The sequence below is a fragment of the Bacillus rossius genome, chromosome 7, assembly GCF_032445375.1.
Source record: "Bacillus rossius redtenbacheri isolate Brsri chromosome 7, Brsri_v3, whole genome shotgun sequence".
NCBI classification, from domain to species: domain Eukaryota; kingdom Metazoa; phylum Arthropoda; class Insecta; order Phasmatodea; family Bacillidae; genus Bacillus; species Bacillus rossius.
The window spans coordinates 34857027-34873303 of record NC_086335.1 but is presented as its reverse complement, the minus strand read 5'-3'; the positions used below and the strand labels follow the sequence as shown (position 1 = coordinate 34873303).

The 16277-nt window shown below is 38.1% G+C and overlaps 1 protein-coding gene across 1 annotated transcript in view; it reads left to right on the top strand.

The window, feature by feature from the left end:
• LOC134534530 (protein O-mannosyl-transferase TMTC1-like) overlaps nt 1–16277 on the top strand; it is a 489863-nt gene that overhangs the window by 283616 nt on the left and 189970 nt on the right. Inside the window, exon 7 of the mRNA XM_063373013.1 lies at nt 14023–14212. Coding sequence (XP_063229083.1) covers nt 14023–14212 — 190 coding nt within the window. The remainder of the gene's footprint in view (nt 1–14022; nt 14213–16277) is intronic.

The window sequence follows — 16277 nt, the reverse complement described above, 5'->3', positions numbered from 1 at the left end:
TATTATATTTGATTTTTCATTCAATCATTATTTTATTTAAACGTTAGAAAAGACAGTCCAATATTCAGTAACTGTAGGTACTTTTGTTTTATTATGCTTATGAATGTGCGCTGTTAACACTGAAAATCTATTCAGAAAACGGTTTACGACTAATTTTAACTATTGGAGGTAACTGCACAAAGCACAAATGCCTGGGTTAAGATCCGAACACAGTATTACTGCGAACACTATTTTGTAGTGATACCGCTGGTTTTCGTGTAAATAAACGAATTTACAGATTCTCTAATTTAACACGATTATTTATTTCCATTTACAATAAAAGTGTACGCGTTAAAATATATGATTGGCCATGTAGAAACGTGCAGTAGCGTCATTACCAAGATTATATGTTTTTAGACCAGATTATGTGTAACCGGACCGTGCCTGAATCGGCACTGTATGGTTCCGTAAAGCTCCGCCTACTATTTGTCTGTACCGGTGTTTTCCGAGAAACGCGTTTCCATCGAACCATAGAGTCTAGCTCGCAAGACGTGTGGCCCACACATTGTCTCTCCGTCGCGTCTTTTTTGTGTAATAGTTCACGAAGCGGAGTTAAAGATTAAGAGATGAGAACCAAAAGAAGCCGTCTTTGTTTCAGCAGATTTTAGACCTTAAGACTTATCTAGCGTTTATTTATTTAATTTTTTCTTAAATTTTTATCATTATTAAAACATTGTAGATACATTAATGGAATTCATGAAGTAATTAATGACTGGAGAATGAAAATTGCTAAAATTGTAAATAGTTTATAGGCATGTAACATCCTGTAGAGATACTTGAAAATAGTGAAGGGACATTCATTACAAAATTATCTTCATTTCTCCGTCATGTAACGTTGTGGTCACTGCTCAAATATAACAGTTTGCCGTATCACACGACGAGAAGACTGCGCGCCAGTCTACAGCCTTGCGTTTAAAGGCGATGCCGTGCTAGAAACACCAACGAGCGTCACACTTACCTATCATCTCCCCTCATTAACATAACTAAACCCCCGACTAGGTGTTCCTCTTAAAGTCCAGTACTCACGGACTTCTTGCTTGTGTATAAGAATTTCCGCACCTTCTTGTTACACCTCGACTTGCGACGAAATGTTGTTTTTTTCGCGTGTACCGCCACTGAGTATGCTCGCGATAAGGAATTGTATTGTACTTGTATAATCCGTTATTTTAATGATTAATGTAATGGGGAATTTTGATTTCATACAATTTTTGCAAATACGCCATTGCTGTTTTGCACTGCTTGTCATGTGGAAAAAAAAATATTTTTTGTAATATGAAACCTACCTTGTTTGTCGGTGCTGTCGTCGTTGTGTTATCCATTAACTTAACTTGTTTATTTTCATCGTTGTGTTCGTATATTTGCTGCGTTGCCCAGGTTTGTTGTCGGTTGGCATTTACTGTGCTTGTTGAAACTGTTTCGTCGTCGTTAGCCCGCTGTGTTCGTATGTGCTGTTAGTTTTTCATGACTTCATTCCTCCCACGGAATTCTTGTGCTGTCTGATATTTTAAGTTTGAATGTTTTCGTCTGTGCTGTCGACGTTGTGTTGTCCATAATACTGTTTATTTTCATCATTAGGTACATCTGTTCGACATAATCTGATTTAGGCTTGTTCTTTGTGGGTTTATAATTCCATTTTTATTTCTAATTCAGCATTATTCAATTTTACCCATGACAAACAGTGATAAACTTCAATGGCATATGTCCAAAACATTACCATCGGTGTCATGTAACTTGTCTCAAATAAGACGGTTCTCTGAAATAAGTACTAATGGTCTATGTATCATTCCGCCAACCGCTTTTCTGCAACAGTATTTGTGAACTAACATCATGTCATTTTGCTTTGCTAATGACCGTTGAGGAATCGTTAAAACGGGTACTTATTTTGAGAATTGTCCAATCGGAGACAAGTTACATGAAACCGACTATATCGTGCTGTTACCCGCAGGCCACGCGCAGCCAATCAACGACCGAGAACTCCTCTATCAAAGAGATTCACCTCGCCATTTCACTTGTGCGGAAATTATTTTTATCCTTTATATACGAGCTACTGCTTGCAGGGGTGTATATTCTATTCAACTTTCTGCTGCTAGCAACTCTCTTGGTTTTTGGTTTTAACTTGATGCGTGTTTTATTGTATTAAGCATTGATTATTTATGTAAAACAAATATATTTACAAATATACAATGCATATGTCATATACTATTAACATTCAATTTGCCTGAATACACGTTCAGAAAAAAGTTAAATTCAAAAAAATTTTAATACTGCAATTTAAAATTCGTGCAAATCATTATAAGAATGATAATAAACCTCTTCATTCATTGTAGAAGAGCTAATGGCTTTCATCAGTAATTAATAAAACATATTTCTTGGCCAGTATGTAAGTATACATATCCTGTTTGCTTAATGCAGTCCATATTTGCACTATGCATGAGTGATCCAAGATTATTTACTGTGTCCATGCAGGTTTTACGAGGGCCCAATAAGCTAAGTAAAAATGTTATGGAAAAGAGGAACTCATCAATTGCAGCCATAGCTTGCCATTTCCCTATTCACACAATGCATGTTACCCTTTATCGGATACATTAACAACCACATAATTAGTCGTTTCGGCTTCAACCTTAAACATCTCGGTCAGTTATTCGATCTAAATGGGTTGTCTGAAAAGTTTCCGACCTCAACATGAAGATTGCAGCACTTGTCAACAAAAATTGGATGATGTGTTTGCTTATGCTTTGTAATGTACAACCTGAAATTTCAACCATTTTGGACGTGCAATTAATTTTTTACAAAAAAAATACGTGAAGTTGAGGTTAAAATTTTTTATTGTAAATAATAGAGAAAATATTTCAGATTGAACACTGAGCGTCTGGATTATGTTTAATTAAATAATTTTCTATAACCATTCGGAGTACCACATTTATTTTTATATATAGTTTTGACGTGTTACATACAGCCCCCAATTATTTGAATGAAATAATTTTTCTACAGCCACAAATTTTACGGTGGTTATAAAAAAGTGATTCAAATTAACATAATATGTGCGCTAAGTGTTTCATCTTCAATACTTTCTCTATTTTTTACAATGAAATTGTTTTTCAGCTTCAACTTCGAAGACGTATAGGTACAGAACTTGAGAAGCAATTAAGACCTTAAATAGTGTTGAGAATTTCAACTTTTTTTATCTTTATGAATCTGCAGCCAACGTTTTTTTGGTCGAATCATAACTCATTCTCTATATTTGAGTCTTTCGTTATACTTAAATGCGTGTATATATATTTATATTTATATTTGTGTGTATGCAAACACACGCGCAAGCATGTTTGATTTTCGTCTCATCTTCTTTCATCAATTCAACCGATTTACTAACAACGCCAGGTATTTACGCAAAACCCAAGATGTCATTATTTTAAGAGTTTGCGTCGATAAGAGAAGCTCCAGCCTAACCATGCTTGAGGAGTAACCCGTGATAGCACGTTAATCTAGCAACAAGCCTGCGACCACAAGCCTGCATCTTGAGTCGAGCTTGGTAGTCTCCACGCGACATGTGAGGATTCAAGCTTGCATTCAGGTTGGTCATTTACAAGTTTACTTATCTGTAGCCCCATTCAAAATTATCGAAAGCTTGCGAGTGCGTTTCTCTCGACGTGGTCATCATTGTTTAAGCTTGAAACAAGCCTGATACCGTCAATCTCGCAAATAAAGTTTGAATAACGTCTCTCTGCCAGCTCACCGCTAGCTAAACTCATTATCTGGGGGATGTCATTGGAAGTGATTTCGCTTCATCAATCTTAATCTTTTTTTCTTTCCTAAATACATATTTATATATCTTTCTCCCCCTCTCTTCTTCCTCTCTCTTTCTCTATGTTATCTCTGTCTCTCTCTCGTGGGCACCCTTACAGTCGATGTGGGCGGCCCACGCGCGATCCGCCGTCACTCCGCATCACTTGCTTCTGGGTTCTGTGCCGTGATTGGGGGAGGAGAGGTGGGTAAAAGCTTCGCCCGCAGCCACTCCCGCAACACTTTGCCCTCGGTCTGCTCTCCAAAGTGGCTCCCCGCCTCCTCTCCCCCCCCCCCCCCAAACCCCTCACGTCTCCCCGGAGCACTCATTTATCTCCCGCCGCGGTCAAGCAGCGGCGGGCTCGCCGGCGCAAGCAGCCCTGCGGTCACGTGACTGCCGCCCCTTCCACCGGACCCCCGCGGGGAAGGAAGGCGGTTGTCGCTCGGGGTGTCGGAGCTGTTGTCGGCTCTGGCTATCCGAGACATTATCCAACATGTTCTGCATGGAAGCGAATACGTGGCCTCTCCGCACCAGTGGCAGTCTTCTGCCTCCTCGTGGCACCTCTGTGCTGGTGGCTCTGCTGAGATGGGCATCTTCGACCTCTGGTCATAGCTGCGTCTTATTTAACTAAAGAGGACTCTGCCGGGCGTAACCCCGCCTCACGGCATCCTCAATTGCCTGTCTAGGACCAGAAATGGCCCATGGGCTTAAACTGAAACCTTCTGTGGAGTTCGACTGCCGAACCCCGGTGTCTGGGTCCCAAAGGCCTCTCATAGTGAATGAGGACAAGGCGCATGGTAATAATAAAGACTTAGACAAACCGCTGGGGTGATCGTAAATTAGTAAAAAAAAAAAAAATTAGTAAAGAAACCCTGCTTATAGAAATAAAAAAAAATGTTCGATGGTAAAACGAAAAAATTAAAATTAACAAGAAAATAATATAGACACGTTATAAAACTGTTGTATCTCTGAGTCTGAAGCTGGTTAATACAATAAATAATTAAAAAAAAGTAACAATGATCATCGAAATAATATGTTAGGAAGTTACTCACGAGGACCGAGAAATGTCATTGAATTTCGTTTCACTTATATGCTTATATATGCTTATATGCGTTGCGATTATATGGCGACACTAAATCACAGACGCGCTTTCACTGGGGAACGCTGTAGTAAAGTGAAATAGTTAGTGAGGTGGGGCTCTGGCAGGCTTTGATGTGTGTTGTGAATGCTCATTGAGAACACTCCCGTGCGCTGCGTGATCAAAGGCTGCAATAGCGTCATTGCAAATGCGATACTCCGGCCGAGATTCAAGCCTGAGGCCACTCATGCACTTTCTAACCATTTGATATTAACTATATATAATTCACATACTTTTATGGATTTAAACTTACATCAGACGCATAAAAATATTTGTTAAAATGTAGGTTTGTTCGCATTAGTTACCGAGTATTTGGAAACATTTTAAAAATGATGAAAAATTCCTAACCCATTCTGGGGTGAACAGAGTGATATATATGCATATACTGTATCGTTCACAGTAGAATAGACTTTCCAATATATTTATGTATAAGTTAAATCTGTTTTAATTTCAGTTTACGAAGAACGCTGATTACAAATTATCCTGGGATCTTCGTAAATTTAATGCTTTCTTCGTAAAGGAACGGACACTTGAGTTCACTAACTTTTAACATGAATCCAAAAGAAAATTATTGATATATCAACAACAAAAAATTAACAAATACTGGTGAACTTAACTTTAATTTTGCCAACGTGTGTGTCTACCTTTGATTAGAACGAAACATACAACTCGGAAATCGAAATACGGCGTAAATTGTAAGAAAGTTCAGTTATTAGAAATTACGTAGAACTCTTAGGTTATAATGAGTTGAATTGTACGTTAGAAAGTCCGTAAATTTACTGTAATTTCTTGACAGTGCATGCACTTGGTCGCACGCTCTTGTACCACACGTGTTGCTGCACGTGACTGTACACGGCTGACATCTGTAGCGGCATGCTTGATATGTGTTTGTGAGGTCTTTTGGTAAACAATGTCCTCCATCCATCTTCATACGCAGTAAGCTTTTCAATGTAAGGCATTTCCAGTTCGTCGAATCTCTCCGAGTAATAATGGGAATGAGACCCAAATTTATGTGACATAGTAAGCTCCAACTGATGTAAGCTATAAGTCCTGTGAATGGCGGTAACCACCCGTAAATTGTCCTGAATGTACACCATACAATATTGATAGCATTTATAAGTAATTATTTATTCCTTTTGGCTTGTTTTATGTGGCGAATTCAAGGCGTGCTACCTTTATTCCCACTTAACCACGTTACTGTTTTACAGAACTAAGTTAACCTAAATAAAAAGTGACCAATAAAATTTAAACAAATTTACAAATAAAATACTAACTAAAAGAAAATTTACTGGCAATTGCAAAACTTAATTATAATTAAAAACATAAAATATGGTAATAGTTATTTAACGTAGCCGGTGAGATATTAAAAATAAAATATATATAGGCCTATATATAAATAGTTGGCACGACTACAGACTACAATTATAAAAAAGAAAGAAAAAATATTTTATATTTTCCTAATACTATAATTATAGCTATAGTATAACGTGTGTTGTTGTATATCATTTTATACAACTAACAAAATACATCAACCACCCTAAATAAACTAATATTTCTTCTCATAATATTTAACACTATTCACACACATTCACACACATTCAAACACACACATCACTTACGCCACAGCTAAACCTGAGGGTGGAAGATCAGTAAGAAACTGAATAATGCATTCTTGTACATCGAACGGTAATTTTGAATTATGTTTGACTCAGGTAGTCTTCTCTAGAAACGTAGAGCAGTTACAGAAAAATATATTTGGCATGTGTAGCGGTCTATTGTAGAAGTAATCGTAAAAAGAGCAAAATTTTTAATTGAAATCCTTTGCTACAAACAGGTGAAGATTAGTAGCTTGGCTTATGGGTTGCAGCCGCGTCCGATGCGCATATATCACCGACGTTTCGGTCGACATTGCAGGTACCTCTGCCCTGTAAGTACTGCTACCGGCAGACGTCTGTGCACGCGAGTCCCCTCCTGCTTGCTTGCCTGAAGTTCGTCACGGCGCGGCGCGGTCACTAGCCGGGCAACAACGGTACGTCCCGGCGGTATACGCGCGGGCCTAAAAACATTTGCTCTTTGTAACAACAGTAAACATTAGATAACAGTACGGAACACGGGGGTATTTGTTAGCTACAACATATAACAGTAGTATTGTTGTGTGTAATATTAGTTATATAATTTTTCGTTAAGTGTATACACACAAATAGTGTACAATAAGCATAACTTTACCATTTCGTAAAAAAGAACTATTACTCATATGGGAAAGTTTGTATTGTCCGGATACAATCAAACGAAATGTAAGAATTACGGTTATGAACAATAAAACACATGCATACATTTTTTTCTTAACATAAACAATACAATATGTGAACAGTCGGTGGGTACAGATTAACTTTCCCACCAATATTAATACAACTTGTAGGTACGAATAAATCTATAAAATCATGCAAACACAAAATTTCCACTCTAAAATGTTTTCAAATGGTTTTGATAGAGTACAACCACGAAACTAATCAAAACTTAGTACAAATACTAAACTGACTGAAATATACATATAATACTTACAAATTATATGTGCCAACATTTAACACACACGTAAAGAAAATTTACATTTAAGAAAGAGTATAGTAAAAACGTGCAAATAATTAGCTGTAGACAGAAGACTAACATTGATGTTCACTTAAAAATTTTAGTATTAGACATTACATAATCGTTTACTATAATTCACAATATAAATACAAACATAATTTATAGAAGGTTTTTTTGCACATTGCAAACCATTGTTAAAGCGGTTTTGCTAATGGTGAACCGGCACTACAACAATCGTCACTACCAAAGCCTCTATGGACAAGTCATCGTCAGTGCTTTCTTCACCAAGATGAATAACAAATTCATCCAGTGCAATTTCCAGTACACAGTCCTTCTTCCAATAATAATCTTCTATTTCCTCAACGTGTCTCACGTAGCCTTCCCAGTCATCTTTACTTACATTTTCAACTGCGTCTGTAGTTAACTTCAGGAGAGCTTGCAATGACAATTCTCCAGATACGTTCCGCTCGCGAACATGCTGTTTTATTTTTGCCCAAGCCAGCTCAATAGCATTGAGATCACACATATACGGTGGCAAACGAAGTACTCTGTGGCCATGTTGTTTAAAAAGTTTATCCACTCGAAATATCTTTTCTTTTGGCCTGTGTTGAGCCAACAAGTCAAGTAGCGTAACTTTACGCATGCTTGAGTCACATGTTATGCCTTTCCGGTTAAACCACTCAATAATGTCATTTTTTGTTGCGTAATTTGATGGGCACTTGTCTTGCTGTTTTGAATGGTACGGGGCATTGTCCATAACAATTACCGAAGCAGGTGGTAAATTAGGAATAACTTTTTCTACTAACCATTTTTCAAAATTTTCCGCATTCATTTGCCCGTGGTAATCGCCACTTGCAGCACCGGCTTTAAAAACCAAAAGAGCATTGTCCAGAAAACCATTCGCGGAACCAATGTGCACAATTATTAATCTGTTCGACGCATTTCCCGGCGTCAAAATACCTTTCACAGAGTCGGTTTTCTGCCAGCACTTATTCATGGTCAAGTTTGTATCAATCCACGATTCATCCAAGTAAAATATTTTGTGGTCTTCTTTTCTTAATTGCCTCATTTCCGTAAGATATTTCGAACGCCACATCACAATGTCACTACGTTCAATGAGTAAAGAACGTTTCTTCTGACACTTCTTCCACACAAATCCCATGTCGTGAAGGATTCTTCTCAGTGATCTCTCACTCCACTGCCATTCAATTTTCTCATGTAAAACAGGCATTAGTTTACCTATTGTTGGAACAATCTTTTTCGTGGTATAGAATTCCTCTATTGTGTCTCGTATAACTCTCTTGTCGAAACTGTCCAGCTCAATGCAGCCTTTCGTTTTGGGCCTGCAAATAAAATTATTCTCTACTTACAATTATGCCAAATGCAACAATAAAATAATTATCATCAAACTTAAATCAATGCAGTTGTGAAAAACGTATCTTACGAAGTAAAAATGGAGATATTTATCTTAATTTTTAATATGTTAAAGTAACAAAAATAAGCATACAAAATCACGCTAACATAAAATACTTTCCAAATGAAACTATTAACAACATTGCTCGTAATAACTGCATTTTGTAGTGAAAATACAAGCTAAATTATTCAGAAAATTTGGCAGCGAATCATTGCAGCAATGACATTAATTAATGCCTTTTTAAATATTCGTGTTTAAACAGTGTATATTGACAACGACCTGTTTTAGATCAAAGTAAAATTTCTCGCTTGTTTTAAATATTATATTCACAATACCTGCTTTTCCCTGGGGTCGTTTGGACGTTCTCTGATGGCTTTACGCATACTGCATATGGCTCTTTCACTAACTCCGGTATATTTCGCAGCTCTTGCTGTTGCCCTTTGAAGTGGCTCCAGAAGACAGCCTTTTTTAGCCTCTTCATCGCAACACTGAATCACCGACTTTATAATTACACGTTCACTGCTGTGAATAACTTTCCCGTAACGCTGTGACCGTCTTTTACCCTCCATAGCCTTCCACGCGACTAAACTATGGGTGGCTAATGTTTGTAAAACAGCTGATAGACTAATCTGACCTGCGCGCGCATCTCTTCCCCTCTCGCATTCGTTACCCCGCTTCCCCCCGCCCAGGCATGCACAGACGTCTGCCGGTAGCTGTACGTAACTCTACCCTGGTGATGGCGAATGCAGTGTCGACCGAAACGTTGGGTGATATATTCGCCTTGGACGCGGCTACAACTCAGGAGCCAAGCTGCTTCAGACAATGGCTACGAAAGCCTGCGATCTTTATTAGGTGAAGATTAAATGATTTTTGGCTCGAGCCCATGCCTGGCGGGTCACATATCTGCAGACGGGTGGAAGCGAGCAGCCTTCTTTTCACAGACGAGAGAGCCAAAACCCGAAGTTCCCCAAAGTTCATGTTTTTTTCCCGTATCTTTAATGTAGCTATCCTAACCAAATCAACCGTCCAAAATGTTTTTAAGTATTTATAATGTAGCTAACCTAACCTAATTGACCATTAGAATCCTTTTATCAACACCGCCATATTTATTTACAATGACCAAAAAAAACAACCGAAGATGCACGATCGGGCGTTTGGCTCTCTCGTCTGTGAAAAGATGGCTGCCCGGTGGAAGCAGCTCCGGCACCGCTGCCCGTCCAACGCGACAGTGCTGGTCGACAGCTCGGAGCCAATCACTGACCAGCATTCGCCTGAAGAGGGTGAACGGGGAGGGGGAGAGGGAGACGGTGGTTGGATACCAATTCGGAAGAAAAACACTCCTAGTGCAGACGGCTGGAGTTAAATCCCACGACCCCTCGTCTACCAGACGGAAATGCTGCCGCACGACCAAACTGCCGTTGATTCTAAACTATAACAAAAAAAAAATGCGAGTACTTATTTACGCGCGTTAGTAGTTATACTTACTTCGAGTTATAAAAAAAAAACAACATTAATTTTGCATGCAAAGAATTAATAGATATAAAATAATAAAAGGCCGACAGTGACAATATATATACGGTTTGTAAAGTATAAATGCAATCATATTAACAACATTAAATATATTGTCAATTACGAATATTAATAGAAACATTTTTATAAAATTGAATATTTTATTTTGTAAAATAATAGACATAAAATTTAATCAATAATGAAAATAAAAAATGGTGAATGTTTATTCTAATGTATTTGTTTTAATTATATAATAAAAAATTATAATATGTTATAATGAAAAAATATTTTTTTACTTAAAATTTTACTAATAAATACATTTGAAAAAAGTTTATAAACACAATTTATATCACTAATATTCCAAATAAATAAACGTTTTTAGTGAAATGGACCAGCATTCAATATCAATCACTGAAGTATAAGATTTAAAAGCATATTTGTAATTTTTATTTGTATGTAGCCTTTTCTTCGTATGTAGCCTTTTTTTTATCCTCTGAAAATTTTGTTGCACTGTGCGCGCGCTGTTAAAATTCACTCTCATCGATTTTTCATAACGCGCCTAAAGAAGTTTAACTTCAAAAATTAGTATTCAATATATATATATATATATATATATATATATATATATACACACGTTTGGTATCTAAAAATTTACAAAAAAGTTTAAAGTTTTAGACTTAGCTTACTGCTCTTCGATGTGGACGCCATTTTAGCGCTGATGATCAGGGACGTAACCAGAATAGTTTCCACCCGGTGCAAGAACTCATATTGGCGCCTCCTTGCTTTATTTTAAATGTCTTGTCTGCTAGTGTGTGACGGCGAGGCTTGAAACGCCTCGTGTGGGGGAAGCGGGAGGCTACCCCGTTTACTCCGCCATAACGCACGAGACCCACTACCCGCATACGCGGTATTTTAAGCCTTGCCTTCACACGAGGTCACACCGCACCTTACTCTCGCCAGCGGGGATAAGTTGCAACAAAAAATGTTGTACGCTGAGAAGATAACCGTTGAACAAGCAGCACCTCAAAGAGAGGGTCGCTGCAGATATTGAAACTGTAACTGTGGACACGATTCATAAGACGTGGAATTAAGAGTTATAAATATAGATTGATAAAATGTCAGTTTTTATAATAAAAAAAAATGCAACAACACAAGTTTTACGGTATCTGCAATTATAGATTTGGGAAAAATATTAAATACGTATTTTGTCCCTTTTTTATGAAGTTAATCTGTAATAATATAATTTTTTTGTTTTTATTTTAGGCTACGTTAAATCACTTAACGCAAATTTTATGTTTTAAATTACAACTTTTTTTACACTTGAAATAATTTTTCATATACATATAGTTTTAATTGTATTTGTAAGTTTGTTTTAATTTTCTTGATTGATTTTTTTATTTAGGACAACCTAGCTTTTTAAGTAATTTTACTAACAAATTTATTATGAAATACTGTCTTGACACTACCAGAGTTGAAATGACACCCATATTTTAAGTACACTAAGCTTATATAAAACTGTAAACTTTTCTGAACATTTTAAGATGCCAAACGTGTATATTTATTCAATACTTACTTTCTAATTACATTTTAGAATCTCAGCAAACATTCTCCATGATCCTGTTTACCTGCTTAGGACATAAAGCGCGGTGCATTGTTCGCTTACATGATACATTCTGCGTCGTTGTAACTTGCCGCAAATTTGAATGTGTTCAAAGTGAGTACACCAGTGGTACCCATTTACCAACTGCCACTTGCTTAAAATCACATAAGGTTTGTTTACAAAACCGACAACCACGTGACGTTTACAAAAATTGTTTACTGTAGAAGGATACGTAGAACATCTCTAATGAGTTTGAGACTTGTCAAATCTAAGGCGAGTTACATTATATAGACCATTTTTGTCATTGAACACCTCCTTAAAGGACCATGTAGCCAAAAAGATCATAAACATTTGTATCTGAAAAGATATAGGCAAATTTTGTTGACAATTATAGTTTTTAGGTTCCTAAAGGACACTGTACCCTAAAGGACCTTTGGATCTCAAAGGATGTCAGCAATTTTTGTCGAACATTTCGAATAGCTGCTAGGTTCCTAAAGTACCACGTAGCTTAAAGGACCATAAATATTTGTATCTCAAAGGATGTTGACAAATTGTTTTTAACATTCCGAATAATTTCTATGTTCCTAAAGTACCCTGTAGCCTAAATGACCATAAAAAATTGCATTTCAAAGGATGTCAGAAATTTTTGTTGAACATTTCGAATAGTTGCTAGGTTCCTAAAGTACACTGAAGCCTATAGAAGGCCCTTAAAATTGTACCTCAAAGGACGTCGGCAATTTTTGTTGATAATTCCGAATATCTGCTAGGTTCATTGCAGAATCTCCGATGCAGCAGTTCGTGAAAGGACGAGTCGTTCCCGTCCTTTCATGCATCCTTGTGGCCTTTTAGCATAATATTTTAGCGCTATATTTTATTGAAAATATAACGATAATATTTTGTTTCATCAACCAGCAGCTTTTTACAACCTTTTCAATTCAACTATTTACTGTTAAATGTTAACTTTAACGTGTAAAAATTGAAAATCAAGTGTTAATAATTTTTAAGAGCTTAGAAATAACTGTCAATTAATAATTTCTTTGTTGATTCATAAGGTTGTTTCAGGGACTAAAAAAAATTAGGACATCTCTTCACGTCCAGTTTCTCACTGAATGCAGCGTTGAAATTAAAGGATCCTTTGGCTAAGGCTATAACGGCAAAGGACACATCTTTACTATTTGGAAATAGTAAACATTTGTATTTTATGCCTTGCCCGAGCATGCCTGAAATCAGCGAATCCAGAGGCTAACGACCTTCATGGTCCAATCATTACGTCCCTTCCTCGCGAGATGCTTCGTATCTTAGCAACTCACAACTTATAAACACACAAGAGCGCATTTTATACGTAATACCAGTTCTAAGTTAAAGGTTTTTAACTTGGGATAGTTAGTAGTTATGCAGTTCGGCGTTGTGTGCTTCTGAGTTAACGTGTTTCTATGTTATAAGGTGTTGTCATAACCAACCAACAAACCACACATAGAATTTTCCAAGCAACGCCTGTTCTAAGATGCTTTTTTAAATTATGACAGTTCAAAGTTGTGATTGTTCTCGTTACCAGTTACCTGGTAACTTCCCCATAGTTTGGCAACCCGAGTTAAGATCGCCTTCATTATTTTGTTTTAATATTAAGTTATTGTAATTTTTTTAACTTTATTTTAATTCTATTAATTCTAATAGTCAGGTTACTTTATTTTGTAGTTTTAAATAGTTTTCCGTGTTAATTTCTGCAATTGCCACGCACGCTTGCCAATAAAACAGACAGGACAGAAAGTGGTTGCAAGTTCGCGTGATGATTTTTTAAGTCATGCCTATTGTAAGTTGCTTTTTGAAGTTATTTCAGTTCTAAGTAAAGATTTTTGTATCTCATGGCTGTTCTATGTTGCTTTTTTATTTTTAAGTTATGGCAGTTCTAAGTGGTGTGTATCCGTGTTCTAAGTGACGGGTGGATCGCCTAACAGGTTCCTGACGTTCTGCTACCTGGCCGCGTTCAACTGCTGGCTGCTGCTGTGTCCGGTGACGCTGAGCCACGACTGGCAGATGGGCTCCGTGCCGCTCGTCACCTCGCTGGCGGACGTCCGCAACGTGTGGACCTTCCTGTTCTTCGGCTGCTGCCTGTTCCTCGTCTGCCGCGGCCTGCTGGACTTCGAGGTGAGACACGCGCATGTAAAACAATTTCTCTGTTATTTGTAACATTTTTTTTTATTCAACTCCAACTTCAAAGGCGTACACAATATACTTGAGAAGCCCCACATTCCATAAATTTTAATATGTTTTCAATCTAAATTTTCGTGATGAACCTGCAGCCTAAGAAGTTTTCGGTTATGTTCTGGCTCATTATCCTCTACATATATAAGTACGATAGAATTTTTACTATTTTCCACGGAGTAGTGTCAGATGAACTGTTAATGCGAGCTGTGTTTGTTGAATAGAAGTCATTAGTGGCAGAAATGTCTGGAGTAGAAGATTTTCTTGCAACTAAAGTATATATTTATGAGGATTTTTTTTTTCAGGATTGCTCAAGAATCAGTCATCTAGATGTTAATTTTTAATGTATTCATATAATTAATTGTCGAGTATAATTAACCGAGCCCATGTAATGATCTCACGTGCACTTGCATTTCAAGGTGAAGTGTTGCACCGGCATTACTTGAGGGTAGCGTCGCAAACCCGCCACTAAATCTCGGGGGCCGATGCATGACGGATGTGATCTCGCCGACCCGGGCAGGAGCACCGCGCTCGTCCCAGCATGGACCGCGGGCAGCCTGCGCCCCCGGCCATGCGTCACGGCCAAGTGCCGTGATTGGTGGGTTCACCACCCGCCCGGCTGCTCGCAGGGCTGTTGGCTGCTCAGCATTTGTCTGATTGCGAATAGCTATGGGCATGCATATTTCGCGAAAAGATTCCGAGACTAGCTGAAAGTCAAAACACTGTAGCATCGTCTGTGTTTCTTGATTGGGTGAGTTTCTTTTAGGTACATGTCGACTGTTACAACACCAATCACAGTAATTTGTTGCAGAAGCAAACGCGTCATGAGTGGCTCGGTCAAAAAACGAAACGACTTCTCTCGCAGACGGCCATCAATCACAAGGAAGTAACCGCTGGTGCGTATATACCTTATTGCAGTCTAACATGCGTTCAGATTTTTTTCGCGAAAAATGCCTGCCCCTACGAATAGCATTTAACAGCCATTTCTTTTTTTTTTCTAAAGCTTCGTGTAACGTAGGTTTTCTATAGTCTGCGTAAAATATAATTATTATTGTTTAATGAATTATACATATATGTAAATTAAAATGTACTTAAATGTTCAATCGTTCAAAATCTTAAATTCCCGAAAGTTCTCACCGATTGCTTTGGTCTTTTGACAAAACCTATGTTATGTCAAACCTGTGACAGGTAAAAAGATAGATAACATTATAGATAGATAAAACATCGATTTTCAATATTTCCATTGCTATAGAATGACATATATATGTATATATAGAAAGATATAAGGAGGTATAGAAGGATATTTATGTAGAAATATAGCGAGAGGTAAAATATATAGACGTAGATTTATATGTTGATGGAGGTATCGAGACATAGAGGTATACATATTGTTACGCTTATTATTAAAAATTAAATAATAATCGTCGTGGGAAAACTACTGGGTTCGTGAATGGATAGCCCAATTAAAGATTCTATCACTACAGTTTTATTGATTGCCAATATTTACATCACTAACAAATAATATTCTAGAAATGCCGAAAAATCAATTACACTTAAAAATGTTTATTCCCCCGTCACTCGGTTTTTACACACCGCACACCTCGCTGGGCCACACCTCTGGCGCAACTCTCGCCGCAGCACCCCTCGTGGATCTCCGTCGCCGCACTCCGCCGCCGCCGTCGCACTTCCCTTCGTCGAGGGTCCGCTCGAAGCTTCGCTCGGAACTTCGCTCGGGACTCTCACCGCACCCGCGGCACTATTGCCTTCTAACTATCGCCGAGAAACTCGCTCGCCGAGGAAATCCTCGCCCAGGAACTCCACTGCACCCGCGGCACTAACACCCAGACTATCGCCCCGGAACTGAACTCTCGGAGGCCGGTGTCCTGGGCTTATATAGGCCCAGACGCCACTTCTAGAATTCACGAGAGCGGCTGGGGCCAGTCGCGTCATTCCGCGCCGACGACCCGACGCCAGAATTATCGAGACGCGTCGGTAGCTCGTGCGACGC